Genomic DNA, 27,416 nt, shown 5'->3' on the forward strand with positions numbered 1-27,416 from the left:
CCTGCAAAGGGGGAAACACCATGGTAGAAGTGTGAACGTGTGCGTCTTTTTTTTTTCTTCTTTCTTTCCTCTTTGCCCAAAGCTCATATAAATCTTCTAATCATTTTTGTTTTTCAGATTTTCCAAGCCGAAACGTGAAATAAGAACAATTAATTCAAAATGAGTTTATTTGAAGAATAAATCAGATCAAAAGCAGTTTTATACATTAAACGGTTGACATTTTGTGATTTCCTCTGTAGTTTGCAAACTGTTGCTTTTACTGTAACTCATATCTGTGAGTCACATGTCCTTTAAAGTTCATAAATGTCAATGCTTCTGATAACAGTGATATAGACACACACACACAAGCAGGTGGAGAATTTCCTTGATTGATTCTGAGTCACTGCAGAGAATCAGAAGCGCTTTGAGGGGAAAAAGGATTTTATGGTTCATGAAAAAAAAAAAAAAAAAAAAGAGGAAAAGTATTCTGGCCTGTGATTTTGGTCATAGTTTTGAAGCCAATGTGAAAGTGTTGTGGTTTACGTGTGAAGGAAGTTAAATGCAGACATTGAAACTCTGGACCACAGATTTGAAATGGCAAAACAAAACATGAGAGAGCCTTTACACTCCTCTCGCTTTTTCGTTAAGATTTAGGATCTAAACTGAAGAAATAAATCCACCCTACTCTGCATCATGCAACTCCTGAAATGCAGAAATGCATGATATTCAAATTCAGGCAGATGAATCATTGTACTCAGTATGTGGGCTATATAAAGCATCGCAGGGATGGGAACAAGAGAAGTACTCCCAGTGTGAACTGGGAAACAGCCCACAAAAGGTAGTTTTTCTTCCCGTTTGTGAAGCCACCAGTTTCAGGTGAAGAGGAACAGGTACATTTTCTTTGCAAGTAACAGGATGAGTCTGATTTTCCAGTAAACATGTTTTAGTCTGCTGAAGTCAGACGTGACCAACAAAATCCAACATGTGATACACAGAGTGGTGGTAAAATACTTTAAAAGAGGTGTGCGGTAAAACAAAAAAATTGCAGCAAAGGTTCTGGTTCAACATGTTTAAGACATAAAAGTAAACACAAACAAGCTCTGAAATGTAAATAATTCCCCGTTTTACATTGATCTCACCCGTCTAGTGGGACCTTTGCACTGATGTCCTCTTACTCAGAAAACTGACTTCCAAAGAAAATTTCTCATTTATAAAACACTGAATAACCCAAAATACACCAAAACGCTTATTCTGTTATGAACCATCCAGACTTCCAGCTCATTCCTACAATCACTGTTTTATAAGTCAGAACTAAACATACAGAAGCTGCCTTACATGTACCTGTTATAATTTTTTTTTTTTTTAATTAAAATCTGAACTCTCAGTTTTATTTGGATGCTTTGATTTGCTAGGTATTTTTTGGGGTGTACACTTTGCAATTGTGCTGCAACATGATGGTAAACTAACAAATTAAAGTTGTGAATGATCTCACCACAGAAAGGTTTTAGATCTTCATCATAAGTAGGTTTTTGTGTTCTATACAAGTGATTTTAATTGGTAGTAAGAGCCTAATCCAACTGTTCGTTAGTTGTTTTTTTGGGGGTTTTTTTCAGCACCGCCTTTCTGGCATTTTGTTACCACTGTGTCAAGCTTGTGTGTTTAAATGTCAAATAAGCAAATTCTGAATTCAAGAAAATGTTACTTTTAAAATACCGTCTATGCTCTGTCATAAATAGTATTTAAATATAGAAATTAGCAAATAATCACATTCTGTCTTTATTTACATTTTACACATCGTCCCGACATTTTGCGGATTGTGTAATACAAAACAGTCCATTGCCATGCATGTAGAAAAGACATGTAGTTTGCATCTCGATATTCACAGCAGGCATAATTATTGATCAAGTAACATATTTGAAGAAAATCTGGTCATTTTTAAAGCAGACTAAATCCATTAGAAACACATTTTTGTAAATGCATACATTACTCTTACGGCAGTAATCACGTTGATGTGTCTTGCCACACCAAACAAAGAATATTTTCCACGGTGTCAGACGGTGGCGTGAGTGCAAGAACCCTATTGCCTACCTGTGAATAATTACAATCCATTCACACACTGTTTTATCCCCCTCAACATATCAGTGTTTGTCTCTTAGGGGCCATTCTTCCTGTGCACCTGTGCTACTACTTCCTGTCTCAGTTGCCCTGTGCTCCCCTCATCCTCCCCCTGCACCCTCAAACCGCATCCTTCATACTGTCACAATAATATTCACAGAGCGAGAGAGAGAGAGAGAGAGAGAGAGAGAGAGAGAGAGAGAGAGAGAGAGAAAAAAAACCTACTTAACTTCACCCCCAGTCACAGACTCAAAGAAGACGATGCATAGGTGTGCTTGTGAAAAACACCACCCCAGGTCTTCCCCTTTTAGCAAGACCCCTCAGTGTCATATCAGTTTCTACCACTTACTGTAAATACGAAAGCAGTCACAGTTAAAAAATAAAAAATAAAAAAAAAAGTCTGACTTTCACATTTGTGCCCTCCTGACCTGCACGTGCTCGCATACATGTCACTCGTGGGTATGCTGCAGAGGTCTCTGGGAGAGATAGTCAATGGTTGTAGCGGCGTTCTGGTCCTGGATGTGATCGTAGGCCCGCAGGTAGTGACCATTGTTCTGCTGGTAAAAGTAGACCAGCTTCTTGGCAAAGATTGGCTCCACCTGCAACAAATCAATGCTCGTGTCATCTTCTCATGCTCCATGAAGGCGGAGAGCACAAGTTTAAAAAAATAAAAAAATAAAAAAATTCTGAGTTTTAAACATTATATTTTCATACTGCTCCATTTTTTCAAAAAAGGATTGATCGTGATTTATTTGTTAAAAACACAATTTTGAACTCAATGTTTTAAAGGAAAATTGACTTCATAAAGGCAAAGCAGATAACTTAAAGTTGTCAAACACTTTAAGTTGCGATGCCATAACTGAAACTGGTGTGGCTGTTGTATATACATTGCCAGAGCATTAACTTTCACCCTTTACATTCCGATGGATCAGCCATTGATAATATCTTTTTAATACTAAAATACAAGAAGTCTAGAATATTTAGAGTGTACTGTGTGAATTCCACTGTGGATGTTTTACTTGTATTGTAAAATAACTGGAATTGATTTGTTTTGTCCAGTTTGTTGGTGAAGTCACATTGATCACTGTGAGGATCAGCTTAAAAATAGCCTTTTTTCATTTTGATCAGTGAAAATACTTCAAAACATACAGGAACAAATAACCACAGGTGGGTATATCCACCTTTCTCCTTAATGAAATCCTTGCTAATACAATACATAATGAAACTACTAAGAACAGAGAACTTAGAGTATATTTTTGCAAATGTTGACAATGTTCAGATTTAAGACAAAGCCAATCCTTGCAAGATAATGTTTTTCAGTGGGTCTCCCCTACTCCGGACACACTCTTACAAGTATTGTTTTACAGTTTAAAATTTGTATTTCTCAGCAAATATACTGTAATCTTGCAATTTTTCTGGTGTTGCAAAGCATATCACAGGTTGTTAAAGAAGGGCAAATTCAAATAAACACCACAATGGTGAATCATTACTGTAGCTGATTATTTAACGTCATACTGTTACCAGTTAAACAGTTTATTCTCTAAGGGATCAGGGTGCATTGAGCTGGAAGCCTACCTGGGCTGTGATCAATTTCTTCGGCCTCTGTGGGTCAGGATACTCATCTCCAAAACACAGCACCACCTGGTGTCTCGGTAAAGGTCGCCCATTGTGGACAAACTCCTGAAGCCCTGGCAGAGGAAATGCAGGAACATATTAAGGAAGAGGTGCATTAACAAATGATTTTTTTCATTCAGTGAATAAATAATAATATTTGAAAAAATATATCTATATTTTGCTGTAATGACATTTTCCTTCATCATGATGTGTTTTTCTGGAAACTACAGATGAGAATAATGGAAATTCAAAGTGAAAATGGCACAGAAAACACTATCTAGTCATGCGGTGCGGTGGACCACAGGAGGTAGGTGGGGACTTCACACACTTTGGCCCCCCTGCTGGGAACGTGAGTGGTTTCTCTGTGCTACCTAAACACTCACAGGGACTTACCCAGCCCAAGCACCTGTCGCCTCCCCTTTGCCATTGATATCTCTATCATCACAGGCAAGATGACTCAATGTGACCATGAATGCAAATCCAGAACAGAAATGCATGCATTTCTAAAGGTTTGTGTCAGAACAGAGGAAAAAATACATCCACAACAATTGTATCATAAGTCTTACCAATAAGGAATTGCTGGGTGTCGAAAAGTTTGCACGGTTGCTCCTTCTCCAGCTTGTTGGGTTTATCGGTGTACGGAGCCAGTGGACCCTCCCAGTATACTCGTCCCTGGCACAGACGCTTAGCGTAAAGCCCATCGGGCATCATCCAAAGAAGAACCCCCTTCTCCAGTATGTTGGGCAGCATCTCAGCACCCTGCCTCTGAGACTCGGGGTATGGCGCTGGGAAAAGGATGATTTCTGCCCCGCTGTGAAACCTGTCCTCTGGGGATGGGGAGGAAGAGGAGGAAGAGGATGGAGAGGAGGAGGACGAGGAGGTGATTCGACATCCTTCGGGGCTGGTGGTGGTAACTTCTTTTACCAACGACTCTCTGTAGAACAGGGATACATGAAGGCTAAAATCTGGAAGAAAGAGTCAAAGTTCAGCATTATTGTTAGTTACATTATGTTGCATTATCATAATTGGCAAGAATAATGGCGCTCATATTTTTTAATCCTTCGTTTCTTTTTAATCCATGATCATGTGATGTACTTTTAAATAAGTCGCAATCACAACCAAGTGTTCAACTGTTGAGTCTCAGAATGGGGAAGTAAGTGTTGTCTGAGGAGTTCAGACTTTCTTTTTTTTTTTAGCAATATGCAAATACATTTAAAATGGCATATTTAAAAAAAAAAAACCATGTGAGCTTGTTTGTGTACTCATCTAAGTGTGATAACTGTTTATTTACCTGTTATAGCATTGTCAACGGGATACATGGGTGGTTGAGACTCTGAAAAGTAGGTGTGGAAGGAGAGCTGAAAACCTGAATTTAAGAGAAAAATAGACGCCAAGATTAGAGTCCTGAATGTGACGCTGAGACTACTACTTAGCAAGGATCAGGAAAATTCCTCACCTCTAAGAGAGAACAAAACAATCCAATGACCTTCCAGCTATTTATGATGTTCTTTGTATTTGAGAAGATTAAAAAAATTTAACTAAATGTTGAAATCGACAACAGGCTAATACGCCAGGGTTGTTGAATAAACTGTTTGTCAAAACTTTCTCTTGTAAAATATCTGTAAATTATATTTTAATTTAAAGTTTGTCGTGTGATCAATTGCATTAAGACCGACTCAAAAATGATAAGTGTATTAAACTGACATACTGGTATCATTTCTAAGGTATACTTATGTAATAATTTGTTGCTTATTGAATAAAACATTTGTTATTATCTTTATATTTATGTGGGACCTTTCAGGTACAATGAAGTGTTTCACAAGTAATTGACAGAAGTAATAATAATGGAAATCAGCAAGAAAAAAAACTGTAAATACAAGACTAGAGGGGAAAAGACAAAATAGTACAAGGTTATTTAAACTGAGGTAATTAATACTTTTTACAAGACAAAGAAGTACGATGAAACAGTAAAATAAATAAGATAAAACTAATGCGAAAAACCAGATACATTCAAAAAGATATGAATGAAATTCGCTGAGGAAAAAAAGGATAATACGATAGCTATTACATTAAAATTAGGGGAGAAGCGATGAAGAAACAGCATGGCTGCATTCTGTATTGAAAAACCATGCAGAAGAGAAAAACTTTAAACGAAAGTCTAAAATATACAGCAATCCATGCTGCTCTCAGATTCTCTCTGAGATTAAATGAGTATTATCTAACATGAGAAAATGACTTGTTCATTTTTATGACCACAGTTGGTGCAGAGCTTTGTTTAAAGCCAAAACACTATCAGATCTCTCAAGTCACACAAGATTAAGTTACACTTAATAAATATGATGACTCATGCTTGACCTATATAAGGTTGTATTTATTGAGCAACTGCCCTTGACTTAAGAGTGTTTTAGTCTGTTGTTCAAACCGAGATTTAAAAATGACATTTTTGTAGCAGTGGCTCGAGCCCGATGCATTTCAGCCATCAGCCCAGTGTATGACAACATAACCAAATCCATGCAGTTTTCTAATCTGAACATTGTGAAGAACATGCGTTTGAATCTCACCATTTTCTGTGTGGGCCCCGGGCCAGGCCCGGCTCATCGATGACGGGTAGTGGCACTGACCGTACTGCAGCTCTGCATGTGAGCTGTGGTGATGTGCACTAGGAAGAGCTTGTGGCTCTGTTTGCGCGTGGTAATCTCTCCAGTCCCTTCTCTCCTGAGGAACCATAAATCCAGATACCTGACAAGGGAGCAAGACGATGATCGCACCATTAAGAGGTCATTGCACTGAGGATATTTGTTTTGGAGCCACAAAATCTACCGTACCTGGTTGTGCAGTGACGTATACGGAGGAATATAGTTGAGGGCATTTAGATGCGATGGTGTTTCATCCATACTGTTCAATTTCATTCCTGAGCATGTAGAAAAAGTACAGACACATTTATCCACAATGTTTTCCATGCGAGCACTCCAGTCACCAAAAAGAAAAAGGTCCATACATGAGCTTCACTCGACAGACTTCTGCTTCCAAAAACTGTTTTTGTACTTTGCATACCAAGTTGTTTGCAGAAAGTTTACAGTTCAAATGTTTTGTTCTCATCTATGTTTGTGCCATTTCCATCTAAATATGAGCGGTGGTTGCAACCAATGAAGTACTTTGTCTAAATCGGTTTGAGTTTCAAGCGTTCAGCCCTGAAAGCAAAAAAAAAAAAAAAGAAAAAGAAGAAGAAGAAAAAAAAACTGGTGTGACAAAAATGTGTTTAATGGCAAAGACTTAGTTATGCAAGGCTGGAGGCCGTCTGGTTGTGTTATGTGCACCCTACACTTGGTAACTGAAGCCCTCTAAAAAAAGCACTACGGCCTTTTTGGTACATGCGCTGGCTTCCTTTGTGCTTCCTGCTTCATCAGAACTGACTGCAGTGGTGCATGTGCATGTGAAAATTACAAATAGTCTTTGAAGAGCGCTTAGCAGCAGTGTGGAATGAAGCTGTATTCAGTTTATGCATGTCGACTGTAGCTATGGATTTAGAAAAGAGATCATATATTTATGAATCAAATCCACCCATTAACCACTTTATTCTTAACATTTGTTGCACATCGAAAATACTCTTTTCTTCTGTGATGCAATCTGGAGCTGTACTGCATCTGAGCATGAGAATAGTAATAAATACAGACCTTTTTTTGCTTCCTCTGGAATGATCCTGTAGACTTTGTATGGCTCTGAGATGTCCAGTTGACTTCTTTCGACTAGTTCATCGAAGTCGTTGCTCTTATTGAGAGCACAGCGTAGTCTGGTTTTCCATGTGGGGGGATCGGGTTTGTCCACACCTTCCTTATGTTTTCCCTTGAACATGGCCCATGCCTGAAACAGCCGTCAAACTCATATATAAACTTTTTTTGTCTAACAGTTCCTCTTCAGTAATGCCAAAAATAGTTTGGAGTTTAGTGAAATACACATTATTTATAACTTTCCACGTGCACTGTTCTCAAGACTGGTCCATTCAATACAGACTGAATGGATAAACTGATGGACTGTACATTGCATTAAGTTCAATGTGAGTAGAGATATGAGCTGGTTTGACCTTGAAGAGTGCAGCATCCTCGTCTCTGTTGTAGTCTTGTTTTCCAGCGTGTTTCCATGGAATCCGAAATATAGTTTTCCCATCGTTTTCCCAGACCAAGCCGGGATATCCGCCGCTGTCGATCTGGTCAATCAGCCACTGTCTCAGCTTGCCGTTGCCACAACTGACTGACAGGCCACTGTCCTCATCCAGGTTCATCTTTTCCTAATGACAGAATGAACATTACAGAACTTCAGACACAGCAATTTGCAGTTTGACATAAGTTATGGAAATCTTCAATCAAAAAGGTTAAAACCAATTGATATAAATTCAGATGTCAGTGAGGCCAGATGGTCATAAAGCTATTCATGTGACAGGTTCAGCCATACTATCAACAACAGAACCTTACAAGGCAAAGATAGAAAGTGCATCAATGAAAGTAAAGGTATTAAATATACTTGGCACATTTCTCATTTTTGCAGAGGAAAACTAGCGCGGCTCCCGTGAATAAACTTCTGTAATAAGCTGAAACAAATATAAAGTTAAAGACAAATACGTGCCCACAACATTACTCCATGTGATGTTGAAATATTCTTGATTGAAATCAGACCTTCTACACAAGCAGAAACATAAAGTTGCTTTGAAAGTTTCAATTAAAAAGCTATGCTGAGCATGTTCATTTCACAGTAATCTCTCCTGCTTACCTTTGACTGTGCAGCCCACCGTCCAGTGCTGAAATCAGTTTAGAAACTCTCGAGGTCCTACTCTTAAATGTTATCACATCTTGATGCAGGGAGGAGCCACCGGGGCTCTCAGAAGCTCAAAAGGAGAGGCGCTGCAAACAAGACAGGCGCTCATTTCTGTGAAACTCTGCGCCCACGTATGGCGCTGCGGTGGGGAATCCCTTCAGTGAAGCCCTGAGCGGGCATGGGACGAAATGGAACAATCTTACATGTAACAATCACTAAAAATATCCCCTCTACATGTTTTGTTTTTCTCAAAGTCAGCAGCTCCAAAGTATTTCCACTGAAAGACAGATCAATTGGAAAAAAAATAAAAAATCTACAAACTTACATGTTATTGTAGGAAAATATTGAATTCAGTGTATAATAATCCAATCTAAGACAAAGACACATGGTTTATTTCAAAATATTGTACATTTCTAAAGTAATGTATGATAGTTACTGCCCTCCAGTGGTTACCAATACACGCCTTAAGTGTTACAAATTTTCAGAGGATTTTTTGCCACAGCTCACCATGACATCTTTATATTTTTGTCTCCGTTTCACAGGATGTATGACAAGTGTGCAAAGAGTGCTACAAGAGTGTGATCTGTTTGTGTTTAATGCCACCGTACATGACGGTCCTCGCACATGAGACAAACAGGAAGAGAAGCAGGAAATAAAGCTGTAAACAGAGTGCTGAATGCGTCTAATCACCTCCAATAAGACAGAGACCCTCATGCTTCACTTGACTGCTTTTATTCAACAATTTGAAATCATACCGACACAGTGGAAAAACGCAATTCATCACTTCCATATATATATATATATAAAAAAAGTAAATATCACAACAAACAATAACAACATACAAAACATGAATATGACCTGTACATAGTAATTGTCTCCTCCAGCTTTAATGTCCATGAAATTTGGAGAATTGCTTCATTTGAGGTGAACCTCCATACAGAAGTCCACAATGCTTCTCCTCGTTTCTCTCTCCTTCTTGTAATCCTGCAGGCTGAGCTGCAAAAGATCTCCAGAACCGGAGTGATCAAATCCCCCCGGAAGGCGTCGACGTGTGTTTCTCTACCTCCTGACCGCTCACTTTGGATGCTCTGGCAAGCAGGACACGCACCTCGGCCTCATCGTTAAAGGGGTTGTCCTTATATTCCTGCCGTATCCATTCTCTGAACTACAAGGGGGAAAAAAAAAAAGAAGAACAGATTGTGAATAATTTTACAAAATGCTAAAAACAATTGTCACTGCTCGTTTCCCCAAAACGAACCTCTTCAGCTAGAGTGGTCTCGAACTCCTGGAGTTGCCGCTGGAAGCCCAAGTTGGGTCCAGCGCAGGGTCGGACCGCCTTCACAGCAGCCAACGCCTCCTGCCAGCCCAGTCCTGTGACCGTCATGATGTAAGCCACCACCAGTGTGACACTGCGGGACACGCCTGCCAAACTGGGCCCAAAAAAACAAAACAAAAGCGAGATTAACTTCACAGCCACCAATAAACCACAAATGAATATTTTTGAATAAGCACACAGGGATCATAGTCAAGCTCATCACATAACAAACCCCAAAGCCCAAGAAAAGAAAACCTATAGTACATTATTATCCTCATTTTCCAACCGAACCTCTTGATTTTACTCACGATCGTCTTATTTACTTCCATCATATCTTCAGACCCTGTGTAGGATTGTGTTGCAGTTTAAAAGAAATATGTATACAAAAACATTGCCTACTTTATCTTGATTTCAGCTGTTTAAGGTTTACATTGGTCGTTACACTTCATTGTGATCGTTGGTGAATTTGTACAAAACCTAATTGCATTCACATGAGGGGGAAATAACAACTTGCTTGATGGAGCACAATTCAACAATGTTCAAGCTCAACTTATGAAATGACTCAAGATGATTTAGAGAATGAGATTAGAACTTGTAAAAGAAAATGTAGGCCAAGTCTAAATGAGAAATAAAAAAAATTGCATAAGATGAATGTTGTTAATTAAAAAGAGCACTCATTGCTTTTAAATCTATCAAGTTTGTTGGAAAAATTAATTGTCATGCGATTGCAATACGCTTCAGTATACTTGAATGTAAGAGTGCATGCAAGTTCATAGGCAAGTGCATACAATGATCAACCATAACATTATGACCACCTGACTAGAACCGAGTAGGTGTACCCGCTTTTCTGCAAACACACCGAGCTGCGATGTGCTGTGTATTTGGACAGCAGTTAGAGCTGCAGTCTTTTGGCTCAGACCACATAGGCCGTCCTTCAATCTCCACATGCATTAAGAGACAATGTTCCTGTCACCAGCTCAGCACTTTCCTTCCTCGGCCCACTATTGACAGACACCGACCACTGCAGACTAGAAACGCCCCACAGGAGCTGAAGTTTTGAAGGTGCTTCGAACCAGACAGCACAATTTGGCCCTTGTAAACACATATTTATACTTGGCCATTTTTTTCTGCTTAAACAAATCAACTTTGAGGAGAAAATGCTCCCTTGCTATCTAATCTATCCTACCTACTAACAGGTATCAGGATAATGAGCCAATCTGTGTATTTTTAGTGTAACTCAGTGGTCTTAATGTTATGGCTGATCAGTGTCAACGTAAGTAAGCTGAGATATCCAATTTAGAATATATATCCGATTTTAATTCATCATACATTGAAAAAAAAAACATTTGACGAGTAAGCTGATTGTAGCTTACTGGAAAATATGGTAAGTTTGTTACCAGGAAACTAAAAAAAGAGTGATGATCGACTCGAGGTTGAAAACAGATCAGAAATAACAGTTAAACATTGTTGGCGTTACCGGAGTTACTCTCATATGGAGAGCACATAAAACATAGGAAACTGTATATATTAATGTACTACATAATGGTGAAACTGAAGTGTGAACATGGAATCAATACAGCATATATCTGAATGAACTCTGACCTTTGGAATGAAATGGAGAAACAGAGCCACTTTAGTCAATGTGGAGCTTATAAATAGCCTGCTGTATCTCTGAGAAGCCCCTCTGTCTTCCCAAATATAACCTCACACTGTGAACACAAGGTCAGAAGCCTCACTACACAAACACAACGTGGCCAGGCTTGTCACTGTACTCCATTTTGGGAAGTTCAATTATAGGCCTGCTCTTATCATTTATTCCACTCTGCACAGAGGCTACACATGAGTTCACATGCGCTTCTGTGTGGTGACTTCACCTTTTTTTTTCTCTTTCTATTTATGCACATAAACTGAACATTCATGTCCATTGTATGAGATATCTGGGAGGAATTCTATCACCTCTGGTTTCAATGAGAAACTTGAATCTGAGCTTCCAAGTGAAGACACAAGAAATGTTGCTCTCACCAGTGAACAAGGCAGCCTTCTCCCTTCAGGCGGGACTCGTGCATGAACATTATACTCTGTTTAAAGTGCTGAGTCCTGTGGGAAACGACAAGACAATTGTTGAGACGGACCACATGGGAACAGAGCTCGGGCTGCTACAAAACCTCCTACCGTGTGCTCTTTATTTTATTTGACTAATAATTACAGCAGACTGATTGGATACAAGTTCAAAAATAGTTTGTTTTTTTATGTGTTGTTTTCTTTTTGTGCACACGGTGCGTTGCGTGTACAGTGTGCGACACTTCATCCTGGATGAATCCGGATCAGGGTGCGCTCGTGTCAGGTGTGAAAGACTCAAATTTCACTTGCGTTAGGAAAAGGCCAGTGGGGGTGATGGCTACACCATCGTGTGTGTGTGTGTGTGTGTGTGTGTGTGTGTGTGTGTGTGTGTGTGTGTGTGTGTGCACCTGTGTTGCATGTCTAAACATGTGTGCACAAATCTTTGCTGGGGCTGTTTAGATCAACATGAGGACATTTATTCCATTTGGAGACTTGTTTTTAGATAAGTAAAAGTACAGCGTAAAAATTGTACCGTTTCTGCTGCAACACCGATTTTTAGTTACAGATGGTTTTAAAAATGAGTTAATAGTGGAAGATTGTGACAGATGTGTCACTAAATAATTGCAAGAGTTTGAACACATCAAGTATGCATGCCCCCCCCCCCAGAAAAAAAGGCTTCAACAAAGAGCTGAATACAGCTGCACCACTGCGCTCGAGCAGGAGAATACAATCACGGTTGATGTCGAGCTTTTGAAAGCGTATCATTTACACGTTAGCCTGAAGAAAATGAACCTCTGACGCCCACGCTGCACAGCCCCCAATGGATATGGAGCTCTCTCGCTTTGCTTCAGCCTCTCTTTTGTTCGGGCGCTGCTGTGCTGCACATTGTGGTACTTACAGGTTTTGTGTGGGCAGGTCAGCTGCCGAAATGCAGAGATAGGTCATCTCCTGGTGGACAAAGCACACTAGTCACTGATTAGCAGTCACTTGATCTCATGTAAACTCCACAAATCATCAAACAATAGGAGCAAACAATCACTATATGAAAGTGTTGTGTTCACTGTTGCAAACCACAGACTCTAAGTGAGAGACGAGAGGCGATAATAAACTTTCATGCAATCAATCATTTGAGAGTCTTTAAGGAAACAACCGAGACAAAGCCACTTTTGTACTTCCAAATGATAAAGGAAGTGCAGAACTAAATCAATAACCAGGAAATAAAAATAAATCATCATCATGATGAAGAGAGACTGCACAGTCCACATTGGTTAAAGCAAGAACAACCACCTACTCTTGAAACCCACGCAGCACAACTCGGCACACTGACCAAGCCAACTGTTGTTGACTGGCATTTTTTCATGATGCTTTCCAAGAATCACATGAGTAAGATTCTCTCCCTCCTCAAGGTTTACTCACTCTGGAGGCCTGACAACTGTTTGCTCGGGAAGCTACAGGATCAGGCAGCACAACCGTGCACTTCTTCCCGAACAACCTGACAAACCGGTCTGTGTCAGAGCTCAGGTCATGTGCAAAAGGTGCCAAAACAGCACAAGAGCTTTCAGGTGGGCAATCATCATCGGCCTTTAATTTATTTACGACTGGAGTCAGGATTTACTGAGCCGCTGAAGATGACACATTTCAAAAAAATCCATTTAGGGGTTAAGATGCTTGAAGGCGTAAGGAAATGGAGAGCTTCTTACCTGGAGGATCGGAGCTGCACTGTCATGAATGGACAGGATGTGCGTAATGTTGTTTCTCGCAAGCTGTTCCCTGTCTCTTGCATCTGAGGCAAACAAACAAAACCACGAATGAGTGCAGGCACAGGACAAGAAGACACCATTCATCTGTCCACACACTGAGACACACCTTTGAAATTTCCCAAGTACAAATCAGGCAGGACCTGCAAGGACAGAAGGCAACAAGACACAGTCACCATGTATCAATAATGATGAGGTGATAGTTATCATTCAAGAAGAAACTGCTTCATGAGAGTAAAATCTAAATCTGAAAAGGTGACTACAAAAGATTTGATCAAAAGGTCAAGGAAACTACTAAGTTATCTGAAATTCTACAAAATTACTAAAAAAAAAACAAAAGGGGGCAAAAAACAATTTTTTTTTTGAGGTGGACAAATCAAGTTTTAATTTATTAAAATGCTCCACATATTTGCTTCCTGATGTTGCAAAACTGATGTGAAAGCACGACTTGGTACTATATACATATATACAGTGTGTGTATATATATATATATGCAAACGAAAAAGCTCCCTATCCCTGAAACACTGAGCAGCACTCACGTGCACACAGAGCTCGTGGAAACCTCACCTTGTTGATGCCATTCCCCATCCTGAAGGACGCCGTCTGAAAGGGCAACACTTCAAGGAAATGTCGCTCTGTATCTTCGCTGTTTCCAAACGCTCACCCAGCGTCTTTATAGCTTCCTAAACCCGCCGCAGCACCGGCGGGAGAACCAGCCGGAGCACGGAGACCGAGAGAGAGAGAGAGAGAGAGAGAGAGAGAGAGAGAGAGCCCGGCGTGCGCTGCTACCAGCCAGCCCGCGGTGCCTTCTGGGAAATGTAGTCTCCAAAATCTTACTTCTTGTCTTTAAAGCTTTTGGGCCTAAATAAATCTTAAGTGTACTAGTGAAATATGAAACATGCAGACCCTGAGGTCCTCGGGAAGAGGTTCCCTAATTGTACCCAGAGTCAGAAGAAACGGGGTGAAGCAGATTTTAGTTCCTACCTCCTCACTTGTGGAACAAACTTCCCGAACACCTGAAGGCTGCTGACACACTCACTTCTTTTAAACCAGGCCTTAAAACATTATTATTTTATCATGCATTCCATGAAACCATATATTGTATTTGTTTTATTACTGTTATTTTAATGAAGCTTTTACTTTGTTTATTCTCCTTTCTGAATCACCTTGTTTTGTGGTTAAAGATTAAGATTCTCAATTGCTTTTTCTTTTAATGTATCCCCTTTACCCCTTGTAAAGTACTGTGAATTGCCTTGTTTCTAAATGGTCTTGGTCTTGACTCGGTCTCAGGTTACGTGGCTTTTACTACAACACTCCCTCTCACTGCTGCCTCAATGGTGCCGCAGCTCCGGTGTAAAGTGTGGTTTTGTTTTATATCTGCTACTAAAACAGTGTGATCCCCATATCACTAAATTTGAAAAGAAAAAATAAAATTTTACTTCTTTTTCTAAAATAATATACATGCATTTTCTTTTAAAAACCCATCATGGAGTTTTAAAGATTTTCATTTGTCATTTTTACTCTTTACTCTATTGGAACCCCTAGCAGGCTGTTTTTGGCCCATGGGCCTTATGTTTGACACCACTGTGAGAGTCTTCTTGTTTTATCGTTATGGCATTGATGTGAGCTCAGGTATGCCTTTGTGATTTTTGGCAAGAAATAGAACTGAGATGTTGGTGAGTCGTAAGTTTTCTCCAGATACTCTAAAACTAAGCACTTGAGGTGAATTGCTGAGTCTAAAATTACTGGTTGGTGTAGGTGTGAGTGTCTGTAACTGTCTGACTTTGAGACAGTGGGGGTGTACTCTGAATTTGGATGGATGGATGGATGGATGGATGGATGGATGGATGGATGGTGAAAAAGATGTCTCTTTTGATGGTATTCAAAAGCACCAGCAGAGGGAGAAGTCACTGTAATTACCACTTGGCAGCCAATGTTTCATTTGTTTGGCACCTTGATGCAGCACCCCACAAGGCAAGGCAAGGGAAATTTATTTATAGAGCACCATTCAAACACAAGGCAATTCACAGCGCTTTACAAAGAAATAAAAGACAAACCCCCACCGTCTGCAACATCTTTGCTGGTAGAAGACAAACCAGTGTGGTTCTGAAGCAGGCCACTCATCAGCAGGGAATCTGTGTCAATACTACAGAGAAAAGACACCTGGCTGGTCTGAACTAATTGTCATGATAACATCAACAGGAAGAGCTGCTACCCACTGCCCCACATTTACAACAGATTCACACCACAGGCAGGCAGGCAGGCAGGCAGGCATCTGTTGGCTGAACTTCCTCATGATGTGTTGTTCTGATGTGCATGGCCACCAGAGTACAACATGTGGAAGTTCTGCAGAGTAATGAGGCCTCCAACAAATGTAATCAGTCCACACAACCTGTTGGTGCATGAGAGTACTGAAATGATCAGTGGTAGCACCGCAGGTTGAATAATAAGATTAACAGTTCCTACTGTCCATCTAAATTGATTGGTGATACCCCAAAATGTGTTTTCCTCATGGCTGAATATCGGTAATAATGCCCTATTCAAAATTAAGGTGAGTGAAGTGAATGAAGGTGCTGCTTACTTGATCATTATCATGTAGATTAACCTTGAAATATCAGACAACAGCATATTAAATGTATTTCTTTAGTTTGCTTGTATTAGTGCAACATTTGTGTTCTTTGCCATATACAGTGTGAAAGCTTTCTAAATAACTTGAAGTTTATTATCAACAAATAGTTGTAAAAGACACCCGCTAACTGTAAAACGAGACGATAAAAATGGATGAATGTGGCGGTGCTTTGTTGTGGCTTGAGTGACCAAAAGGAGGAATTCACAGTGTGGGAGTCAAAATGAAGGCCTCCACGTCAGTCGATGCTCATGCTGTGAGGGGCTAGAATTCAGGTGGTTTCCCGTGCTCTAGTTTCACACAAATGCTTGATTTATCAATGAATCATTATTTTTTAATGTTTCTATTTGTCAGAAAATTTTGCAGGTGTGGATTTTGTGTGCTGTTTCCGATTGCGACTAGCAAAGTCTCCATTGTTGCCTGCAGTGGAGATTTATTTTCAGTATGTTGAATGTACATTGTCCAGGAAGGAGGCATCGCAAAGCAAACAATTGAATCATGTCAAGTGGACTCGGACAGAGAGGAACATGCCCCCATCCCCACCTCCTAATATTTTACTTGGTTTGGTTTATAACTTTTAAATCAAATAAAGCCACTCATTTTTAATACTTATTATTTTCATTTTGTATTAAGTCTCATTAAAAAGCGAAAAAACCTAATTCATGGATGTGTATATCATTGCAGTCTGTTTACATTACATTTTACACAATAGCCCAACGTTATGGGAATCATTTTCAAGTTCTGTAAGGCGGCAATTTAGATAGAAAACCAGCAATTTCCTCTTGCTTGTTATTTAGGTACAGAAAATGATAACCAAATGTAACCCTTTTCTTTTTCTGGGTAATTTTGACTATTTTAAAGTAGGAGATATGAAATGATTACCGAATGGTTTCGTATCACATTTTTCTCTTCTTTTTTTTTTTTGTTGTTGTTCTTTTTTGAGGGGGGGGGGGGCGGATTGTTACTGAGTGAGATTTGGAAATATTTGTGCTATGGTTGTGTTCAGAGGCATACACATTGACGGAAACAAGACAGCAATTTAGTCTCCACTATTCTTCGAGTCAAACCCCTAAAAATTCACTGACATGGTTCACTTTCAAACAGTAATACAAATTTTTGACCAGTAGGTGGCGACAAAACCACGTTTGAAGAAAAGTCAGCTTTCAGATAGAAATCTGACTCTTTGTAAAAAACAAAAAAATCAAACAATAAAACAACAGCAACAACAACAACAAAGAGAGATGATTAAAATCGCTTAAACGGCGTCTTGTGATTATTATTATGTTATTCTTTGTGTTTTATGTACGATCTGTGTTCCACGGAGTTCTACTAGCCGTCCTGTGTTGTGTGTTTCTGTGATCGCTTGGTCAGCCTGTTTGTAGTCTTTCTGTTTTGTTTCGCTTCGTGGAGGAAATTCAGGAAACACACTCAAAGTGCACTTTGTGGATCTCTACGCTCTGTTTTGGTAGGAATTCCGACCCGGTCCTGGTTATTACTGAGAGAAAAGAACGTTTAATTGTGTGTTGTTGTTGTTTTTTTTGCCTTGTGGGATTGAGTATGAAAACTTAAAAGTCCGTTTTGTTGCGGGAGACTTGAGTATATTTGAGCTGTTAGCTTACTTCATCGGCGATTTCAGTGTCTCCCATGTTCGATTCTGCGGCTTTGTGCTGTTAGTTGGTCTCTTCTGTATTATATAGTGTGTTAAATAATACATCGGCATTAAAACAGTGTATTTGAAGCTGCGACGCGTCTTCTTGTTTCCATGTTTTAGTCGTGCCTTTGAACGGGGATGGCCACTGCGCCTCAGTCTTCACTTCACATGAGATCCACGGATCTGATCATCAAGGAGCATCTGGACTACGGAGGGTTTGGACAAGTTTACCTCTGCTATCATGTCACTCTGGGCCAGGTGGTGTTAAAGACCATGTATACGGGCCCTCTACGAAAAGAGTAAGTCTCCAGTGTGAGCGTCAGTGTCTGGACTGTCCTGGGGGTTTCCCCTTTGCATAACTTGAATCATGTGTCCTGCTTCACTGTGGAAGGAAAGAGCAGGGGAATCTCCCTGGTCATTGAAGAACAATGTATTAAGAATCAGATTTATGCTTTCGAAAGTCCAAGATTTTGGCCTGGTTTTGAGATAATGAAGACACAAGCAAAGATACTAATTAAGATATGTTACTCAGAGGTTATTAAATAAGCTTTATTATCCATCATTATTCAGTGCAGGAGCCGATCACAGCTCACTGTGTGTGAAGGCAGAATACACCCTGGACACGTCGACAGTCCATCACAAACACAGAGGGACTGACACGCACTCACATTCACACCCTCGGGGCAATTTATGGTCACCTAAACGCATGTTTTTATACCGTGGGAGGAAACCAGAGTACCCGGAGGAAACCAACACACACATGGGGAGAACATGCAAACTCCACACAGAGAGGCCCGGCCAGTATATGAACCCACAACCTTCTTACTGTGAAGGGAGAAGCTCACCACTGCACCACCACCCCCTGCTTTATTATGCCTGCAATAAAACCTTGTTCACGATTAATGGTACAAAAATAACACAAATCTGTGGATAGATGGTAGTAGTAGTAATAATAACAACAATAATAATAATAACTAGTTACATATAACACCTTTATATATATATTTCCAAATGCTTAAAAATGAGATTTAAACATTTGATAACATCGGTTCAATATTAAAATAAACTTTAAAACAAAGAGCAGAAAATTGAAAAGTACGTAATACCCTTTAATGGCTCAATAACAACATAATGACTGTTTTTGAAAGCTGTTTTTCCAAGTCTCAAACATATGTTTGTTTATTAATGTTCTAAAAAAAAAACAGCTTTTACAAAATCTATCGTCTTTCCAATTTAATGATGTAAAGAATACAAACATAGTCTCACAAAAATACTAGTTTGATGAACATGAAATATCTGTACTTCAATCAGTAAATAGGGAATTTTTTTTTCGGTTCCTCTGAAAATAAGCGCTCATGCTTTATCACTTTGTGGTCAAGATTAGACAGAACGCTGCCGTGATGTCTGTGTGACTATGTGTGAGTGAGCCGCACACCGGCGGTGTTCTATGAAAAGTAGAATTTAAATTACACCCGAAACAGGACGTGAAAAACAAACATGTCCGGACAAAAGAGGACATTCCGTCACACAAGCGATGGATGTTTATTAGTGGCATGGAGGTGTTTTGTCTGCATGATCCCTGGTAGCTCTAGGAGCACCTTTCACTTCATCTGCTTTGGCCTTCTCGCGTCTGTCATCCTCCTTTCATACATAAGTGATTCTGATCAGTTTCGCCATCCAATCATAGCTCAGTAATACAGCTTTGAGGACTCTGGGTGGTCTGGCCAGGTGGAAAGTCCTGCAGGTTATCAAAAGCAGCATTTCTATAAAGCCTGTGCTCCAAACTCTCAGAACAGTCGCTTCGCTGACTTAATAAGACACAGTGGATCTGCAGCAGCAGGAGATGACACAGAAGTTCAATTCATCACTGACTGTGGAGACTTCGCAGCTTCACTGGTTCTCCTATAAAATCCATCACCAAAATCCATCCCAAACGAGGACTTTGCAGCTCTGCACAGTGGTCCACTTCTTCTCCTGTTCATTGGTAATGCACTTCTGACGCTGCGTCTGAGTGATCCACTCAATCCTACCATGTCGTATTCAAATTGATTTAGATTATTAGAGGTATATTTGCATATATTTGCATATCATACTTTTCCTAAGAAACTCTAGATTCATGTTAGTTGGCCTGCGAGGAATTTAGAATACACACAGCTTGTTAAAAAAAAAAAAAACGATAAGTCTTGAACTTTCCTATATATTTTTTTTTTTTTGCCATTTTAAATGCACCAGTATATTAATTCAGAGTTAGGTGTTGTAGCATTGATTATTTTAATGAATGATTTTTATCAATGTGAATCAACAAAATCACAACAGTGTATTCCCGACAAAGAACAGACTGAAAAAGACTCACACTTCTTTCTCAAATCACTTCCCTCTTTTCAGGGAAAAGAGGAAGGTTAGCCTTTTAAAAACGGGATGTAGTTTTAACGTCCGCTTTTCAGATCTGAGGCTCTGCCAGATTTTCTTATGTTGCACTTGTGGAATCTTTCAGCAAGTGCTACATCGATTGTGTTCATTTTTTTTTTTTTTTTTTTATTGAGACGCAACAACAGCAAATGTGTATGTGTTGTGTTATGATATTTCTGTAATCTACATTACTCTCTGTTTGGCAGTGTTATTATTATTATTATTGTTGTTGTTATCATTATGCACTAATAATATATCAAACAAGATATAATAAAGTAAGATTTAAGTCATCCCACATGGTGAAATTCAGTCATCCCTTTATCCGTATATTGTACCAAATGTTGGGGCACACAGAATCAGTCAGTTAATGAATCGTTCTTTTTCTGTACAATCAATTAGTGAGAAATATTGAGTCGTCTCAGTATGAGTTGCAATAATCCCTTTTCAACAGGAAAAGTCATTCACTGTGCTATACAACTGATAAAACCACACTGAAACATCATTACTGTACTCACACTACTCCGGTTTCAATCCCACAGTCCAAAACCATGCATGTGAGGTTAATTGGTGACCTTAAACTGTGCGTAGATGTGGATGTGAATGTGTGGTTGTCTGCCTCTATGAGAAGTTGCTAAATTGTTCGAATGCTTTGGTATTTACATGAACAGGAAATTAGAATGGAATAAGAAGGCAGAGGCCACACTCAAGACTTTCTAAAGTTTTCTGATGGAATTCAATTGTTTGGTACCGAAATGCCTCCTTAAGCTTTGTTCTGATTTGTCGGCGGTTTGCCTGCTGTTATGTTGGAGAAAACCAATGTGCACAAAACAACGAGAAAAACAACATTATGGCACATCTTACAATCTAAAGCAGGCCTGGAAAATTCTTAATTGTTTATATTTGTGCAGGTTCTTGACTATATGTTAGTGAGTTGTCCTTCAGTGTTTGGCTTCACGGCAGTTTAGAGCTCAGAGTAGTTTTAGATCGCCTTACTTAATGACGATTTATTTAAAGATGTATCGGGAGCAGTTCATCAACACAATGTCCGAACACTCAATTGCAGCAAGACGCCCGATTGTACATTTAGCCTTTTGTGAAGTGTCACATTTGGCTGTTTCCCAATACTTTGCAGGGACAGCAAGAGGTCTCTGCTGGAGGAGGGAAGCATCATGGCGAGCCTGAACCACGAGCGCGTGGTCAAGTTGTTGGGTGTGATTATGGAGGACGGAGACTGCTCCCTCGTCATGGAACTCATCCCCAGAGGAAACCTGCTGATCATGCTGGAAACGGTCGGTACATTGAACATCTGTTGTGATCACTGGAAAAAAAAAAGAAGGATTTTACCTTTCTGATTGTTGAGAACAAAACTCCTTATAGAAAGGCCCTCATCTGGACTCAGACTGAGGATATTCTCATTGTGAGGCCGGCGCGCTAACCACTCTAGCACTTTGTGCCTTTCTCTCCATCAGGTATCCTGACTGGGAGGTAGAGATGTTTTACTTCTGCAAAACCGAAGTTTCATTCATCATCATAGTTTTATAGACACAGATAGCAGTATAGACAATCTGTACAATGATGTATTTTTCATCCGCGGTGTGCGCTCTTGGATCATTTTAACATTCGTAGTTTTAAGTTGAATTATTTGAATTATTAAGATCTTTCACTCTCCCTGCTTCTAGGTCAGTGTGCCACTTTCCATCAAGGGAAGAATCATTTTAGAGATTTTGGAAGGGATGATGTATCTCACCGAAAGACTCGTCATACACAAAGACATCAAGCCAGAAAACATTTTAGTGGATAAGGACTTTCACATAAAGGTACATGACACACTTAGACCAATGAGTCATATGAGAAAATCACTGTGTATTATTTCATGAATTTTGAGTTACTCTTAGATGCTTTGTGTTGTGTTGTGTTGTGTTGTGTAGATAGCAGACCTTGGCCTGGCCACCTTCCAGACATGGAGCAAGCTCGTAAAGCAGGAATCTCACCGGAAAAGTCGGGGGCGATCAGCCGGGGCAGGAGGCGCCGGCACGCTCAGCTACATGGCTCCCGAGCACCTGGAGAGTATCCACACCGCCTCCTCCGAGAGTTCTGACGTTTACAGCTTCGCTATTGTGCTGTGGGTCGTCCTCACAGGGCAAGAACCGTATGCCAGTAAGAGGGGATTACTAAGGACTTATTAAATCCGAAGTAAAGCATGCAGACGTTTGAATCGATTGTGTTGTAATGACCAGACGCGAGAAGTGAAGACCACATCAGCCAGTGTGTTCGTAACGGTGACCGTCCAGCAGATGACCTCATTCCCAGCGACACGCCTGCAGAGATGATCAACCTCATGAAGAGATGCTGGCATGACAATCCGCAGCAACGGCCGACCTTCAAAGGTACATCTGATAGTGTGTGTCTTAAAGTTGCAATTTGGTCTTTGGTCTCCATGTTGCAACCCAAATTCTCTAACCCCCCCCCCCCCCCGTGACTGGACAAAGCTTATATATAATCCATGATTCAGTTATTCAGTAGCTGACGTGATTAAATTCATTTTGATTTCAACGATTCAGTTGAAACTGTGTTTATTAGTTATTTAGAAACCAATCTGGAAATAATATGTTTGCATTAGTATAATATCAATTGTGGAACTTGCATGTGCTGATGTCTGATTTTCTTTAGTGCCGTAGCAAATTGTATAGTTTTTTTTTTTAACCCTTTTTTGTAATAACATCAATGAGTTTTTTTAGTCAACGTTAACTTTGGAACTACTGTTGTTGACTTCAGTTTCTCAATTACTATTACTTTCTGTAATCAGTGCATTTAGCCTCCAACCCTGAAATTGGCTTCTCACTTGAGCTAGGATTTATTTTATTTTATTTTTTTCATGTTGTTCTTCTCTGGCGCCCCCATGTGGTCACATTCCCACACTTAATAAAACCTCCTCTTCACGGTTGTTGACTTTCTGTCATTGCATATTTTCCGTGCATTCAGACGGTGAATTTCAAGCAGAAGAATTAAATGGTGATAGTTTGTCCTCCTCTCATCACTTTGCTCTTTTTTTTTTTTTTTTACCTCTCTTGCAGAGTGCTATGATCATTTCCTTCCTTTCTACAAAGAACAACTTGAGCCACAGATAGAGGAAGATTTGCTTCGGTTGAAGGTAAGAGCAACTCTTGCATAACAATCAGAGAAGACATTCTAAAAGAGCAGATTGTTACACCGTATTTCATCCTTCTTTTACGTTTATGCAGAAAATGTATGAAGGTCCAGACGAACTGATTGAGAAGATGAGATCTTTGTCAATGACCAATGGAAGTGTTCCAGCAAGTTTACACGGTGGGTAAAAATCATTAAATCAAATGCTCTAAAATCCTGAGGAATCTGTTGAAAGGGGTCAAGTCTTTTTGCTCCATTTTCTCTCTTGACCTGGCAGATTCTCCGGCTCCTTTAGTGAGTTCAGAAGTCAGAAGTTTATCTGCCCCGGTTGAAGCCAGTATTGAGGACCTACACAACAGCCAGTATGAGCAATCTGACGGGTGCATCCAGATGGACGCGAGACCAGAAGCCGACCGTTCGGGTTTAGAGGAGAAACTGGATCGTGAGTTGCAGTACCACAAACACGGCAGCTATAACAGTGAAAGTGAGCCCGAAGCTGCCAATTGCTGCCACACCAACCTGTCAAGTCCATTAATGCCAAACCAACTCAGATCGTCAGAGCAGATATTGAGGCAACCAGAACAGGAGAGATCGTCTGTGCACTCCTGGACGAAGGCGGAGCCGGTGCAGCCCACCAGCCCGGAGGAGCCCTGGTATCGCCCCCCAGCCGGCATGTATGAGTCCATGAACTCTTCGATTCCTTCCCAGATGCTGACGTCGGTCAGCACACCTTCGTTCTCACAGTTGAACCAGCAGCACCCCCACTCCCACCTGGACCGCCAGCAGTCCTTGCCGGCTTTTCCAGTGTCTGACACGTCTGCACCAGACCACACTCTGGGGCGTCTCTTAACCTCTTCGAAATGTGGCTCCGCACAGGATCCAGGTACGCATAAACATATCCGATTTTACATCTGACTGCCTGAGGTGTTTACATGTTTGACCGCCGTGACTGTCTGTGTTTGTTTTGTGATCATTGCAGGATCTCTTTACATTAAAAATGCCAGTGGGATCCAGATTGGAAGCAATAACATGATGAGTATCAGAGGTTATGAGTCCCCCATTAGTTCATTATCTGTGCCTGCTAACGACTCCGCTAACTCTCCCATCAAAGAAGCCATTAGGAAATATGGTAAACCATAACATTTTTCTCATCTTTTCTGTATTAACATCAAGTTTCCTTTTTTTTTTTTTTTTTTTAAAGGTTATTTGTCCATTTTTTTGGAGGGGGGGGGGGTTAAACAAGATCAAAATATCAGTGAATAACTTCATAAAGTCAAGATTGACGTGTGATGTTTATTTAAGTGCCACATTTTCACAATCCTCCCCTTCTCACTGTCCTTACTGGAAGATTATTGTGTGTCCTGGCATGGTAATATTGTCCTCTTGTATGTCAATTCTCCTATAGAGCCACATGGAAAAGAAAGCAGTTTGTTGCATGGTTGCTGTGAGCTACTGTTTCACATGTGCACCAGTCTTGAGCTCCTCTGCTTGTTTTGTCTGGTGATGGTTATTCAAAGTTCATTGAGCTTTACAAAGTAATATTTTGAGAAACACACCGCACTTGGCAAATTCTATGTTAATCTTCCTTTTAATGGTTTGCAGGGTGAAAAGTGTGAGCCCTGCCAGTAACGAGCTCAAGCACAAACTTGAAACCTCATAATTAAGCAGCTTTACTACATGTCCCATGTGCACTAGTTGTTATGACTTTTTATTGCTGGTTGACTTCCCGTAAGGAATGTCGTCACTCAGTGGAAAATATTGAATAAATGTACTGAAGGTACAAAACTGGACGAGGAATCACTGACTCAGTTTCTCACTAATCAATTAACCCACAAACCTTCACGCTCTCCAAGTTATCCCACGGAATGACGCTGTACTTGCTATTATCACGAGACTTGCTGTACTTTAACAAACAGTGCTAGTACTTGAAACTCTTCCTCCTTGAAATATTTTGCTGTCCTAAAATATTTCCTTGTTGCTTGATTCAGAGGACCATGCTGTGACCGAGGTTCACCTGGACCTGCTTCGGGACAACATCGGTGTCAAATGGAAGCGCTGTGCGCGGCGCCTCGGCCTGAGCAGCGTGGAAATAGAGACCATAGAGCACGACTACTACCGGGACGGCCTGCCGGAGATGGTGCATCAGATGCTGGAGCGCTGGAAGATGAAAGAAGGGAGCATCGGATGCACCCTCGGGAAGCTTTATCAAGCGATAGAGGGAAACATAAAGGTTGACGTCATCCAGAAAATACTGGCCACCTGTGCCTCTTCGTCCACCCCGCCTTAAACCTTCTCTCTTCCACTCATAACAATGGCGGCCACATTTCCGAGCTATTGGTAAGCCTCGGCTGTAAACGAGAGCAAAAATACTGCTGCAACAATGCAACAGAGCTCAATTCAACACCTTTTTATGACCCAAATGAATGTCTCGTATACTCAGTTGAACCATGAACTCATTATCGCCTGTTTACATGAGAAAACCTTCTTTGTTCACTTGTCGAACATTATTAGATTGTCTTGTTTTGATAAAGTGATCACTTGGAGTAGATTTGCGATGCATCAAAATTCAAATTACGTGTCATGTCTGCACATTGCTTTCCAGTCAAGCTCATCTCCCTGAGCTGTAGTTTTTAACACCGTCAAGATTTCTCTAATCATGAAATGCCTTTTCAAGACAATGTTTGAATTCATGTTTGCCTTTTTAAAGTATTTCATTGGAAAGATAGTCAAGATTTTGTTTGTAAGTCGCCTTGTGTGAAATTTGTGCGGAATTACTGCCAAAAAAAATACTTGCATGTAGTGATTTTATTGACCCCGTTTTCTATTTCCTATCTATCTGTGAATTCATTTTTTTTTATTTTCTCTCTCTCAGTTTGTGTCAACTATTTGAGAAAAATATATACCAGAGTATTCAAATGTCTGCATCTTATAATTGGTTAAATGTTAAAGCACTGTTTTATTGTCTTCATATCTCACCGTGAACTGGTGGTGAGGTGAAACTGTCTACTGAAAATCTCAATCAGGAACACACGCCTCTACTTTAGGCATCTTTACTGCTGATACATGGATATACCTAAATAACTATAAGTACATATAATAACTGTATTTGAAGACTAACATGGGACAGAAGAGATGATGAGCCTGAAAGAATCTGTAATTGGCATTGCGATGTTTTGTATTAAATGTGAGAAAAACCAAGTGTGGTTTTTCATTTAGAACTGATTTGAATATGTGCTCTTATAAATGTCTTTTTTTTTTTGATTGACAGTAAAACAAAAATCTTTATGAATTCATCCTTATATGTTTGTTACAAATGTGGAGACTTGCTCTTAAGACCTTACTAATGTGCTGCTTTGTGGACATTTTTGAATTACTGTCTACTTTACGACACATGTTAATACTTTGTTCATACATTTGCCTGAAATAAAGTGAAACTGGAGCAACGCTTCTATGAACACAGCTTCATTTTTCTATCAAATAGTCGTCACTCCTTTATATGAAGGTAAATGAAAGCTGGTTTAATTCACGATAGTGTTCGCTCTTAAATCTCTGATCTGTGTTAACAAGGCATCTTTAGTAGTGCCATTCATTCAAACCAGAGCGATTACAGTGATGAATTAGAATATGTGAATTGAAATGTCACTTGTGCCTTCAGCAATGAATACAGAATGCTCTCTCATTCTCTAAGGGAGTGATTAATTGAGGGGTGCTGTTGGAAAAATACAGAACTTGGTTCTCATTTGCACTCAGGCCAGCAATTGTTAACATCAAAAAAACTTTTTTTGTGCATTTTGCAATAGAATTTCCACAACATTGCTGTGCTCTGTGCAACACATTGTATGTTGAGTTATTGTGGTTGTGTTTTCATCTGCTAAAAACTCACCAGCAGCTTCTGAAATGTAGAAAGGTGTCGAAACAAATGCGTTTCCTCAC

At 40.0% G+C, this 27,416-nt stretch overlaps 3 protein-coding genes across 4 annotated transcripts; 1 reads left to right on the plus strand and 2 right to left on the minus strand.

The window, feature by feature from the left end:
* Nucleotides 1-1,739: 1,739 nt before the first annotated feature.
* On the minus strand, nucleotides 1,740-8,590 carry irf4a (interferon regulatory factor 4a). The gene is made up of 9 exons (XM_080488436.1): nucleotides 8,473-8,590; nucleotides 7,790-7,993; nucleotides 7,383-7,569; nucleotides 6,534-6,619; nucleotides 6,270-6,447; nucleotides 5,000-5,074; nucleotides 4,275-4,673; nucleotides 3,670-3,782; nucleotides 1,740-2,693 (listed from the first exon to the last, which is right to left on the minus strand). The coding sequence occupies exons 2-9, from the start codon at nucleotides 7,985-7,987 to the stop codon at nucleotides 2,544-2,546; spliced, it is 1,386 nt and encodes a 461-aa protein (XP_080344562.1). The 5' UTR covers nucleotides 7,988-7,993; nucleotides 8,473-8,590; the 3' UTR covers nucleotides 1,740-2,543.
* A 645-nt stretch (nucleotides 8,591-9,235) lies between these two features.
* Nucleotides 9,236-14,393, minus strand: dusp22b (dual specificity phosphatase 22b). Its single transcript, XM_080486254.1, has 7 exons — nucleotides 14,218-14,393; nucleotides 13,760-13,793; nucleotides 13,594-13,676; nucleotides 12,792-12,841; nucleotides 11,855-11,929; nucleotides 9,776-9,947; nucleotides 9,236-9,682 (listed from the first exon to the last, which is right to left on the minus strand). Exons 1-7 carry the CDS (start codon nucleotides 14,236-14,238, stop codon nucleotides 9,542-9,544), a joined length of 576 nt encoding a protein of 191 aa, XP_080342380.1. The 5' UTR covers nucleotides 14,239-14,393; the 3' UTR covers nucleotides 9,236-9,541.
* A 3,261-nt stretch (nucleotides 14,394-17,654) lies between these two features.
* ripk1l (receptor (TNFRSF)-interacting serine-threonine kinase 1, like) lies at nucleotides 17,655-26,958 on the plus strand. Of its 2 annotated transcripts, none has more exons than XM_080463606.1 (11): nucleotides 17,655-17,741; nucleotides 18,048-18,226; nucleotides 21,469-21,625; nucleotides 22,016-22,153; nucleotides 22,265-22,493; nucleotides 22,574-22,723; nucleotides 23,411-23,487; nucleotides 23,579-23,663; nucleotides 23,761-24,366; nucleotides 24,463-24,612; nucleotides 25,472-26,958. In XM_080463606.1, exons 2-11 carry the CDS (start codon nucleotides 18,066-18,068, stop codon nucleotides 25,768-25,770), a joined length of 2,052 nt encoding a protein of 683 aa, XP_080319732.1. In that variant the 5' UTR covers nucleotides 17,655-17,741; nucleotides 18,048-18,065; the 3' UTR covers nucleotides 25,771-26,958. The 2 variants fall into 2 exon arrangements, with proteins under 2 accessions (XP_080319732.1, XP_080319733.1); XM_080463607.1 differs by having other exon boundaries at nucleotides 24,463-24,528; nucleotides 25,472-26,952.
* The last annotated feature ends 458 nt before the right edge of the window (nucleotides 26,959-27,416 follow it).

Source organism: Lipophrys pholis (genome assembly GCF_963383615.2).
Source record: "Lipophrys pholis genome assembly, chromosome: 1".
In the NCBI taxonomy this organism is placed as follows: Eukaryota; Metazoa; Chordata; class Actinopteri; order Blenniiformes; family Blenniidae; genus Lipophrys; species Lipophrys pholis.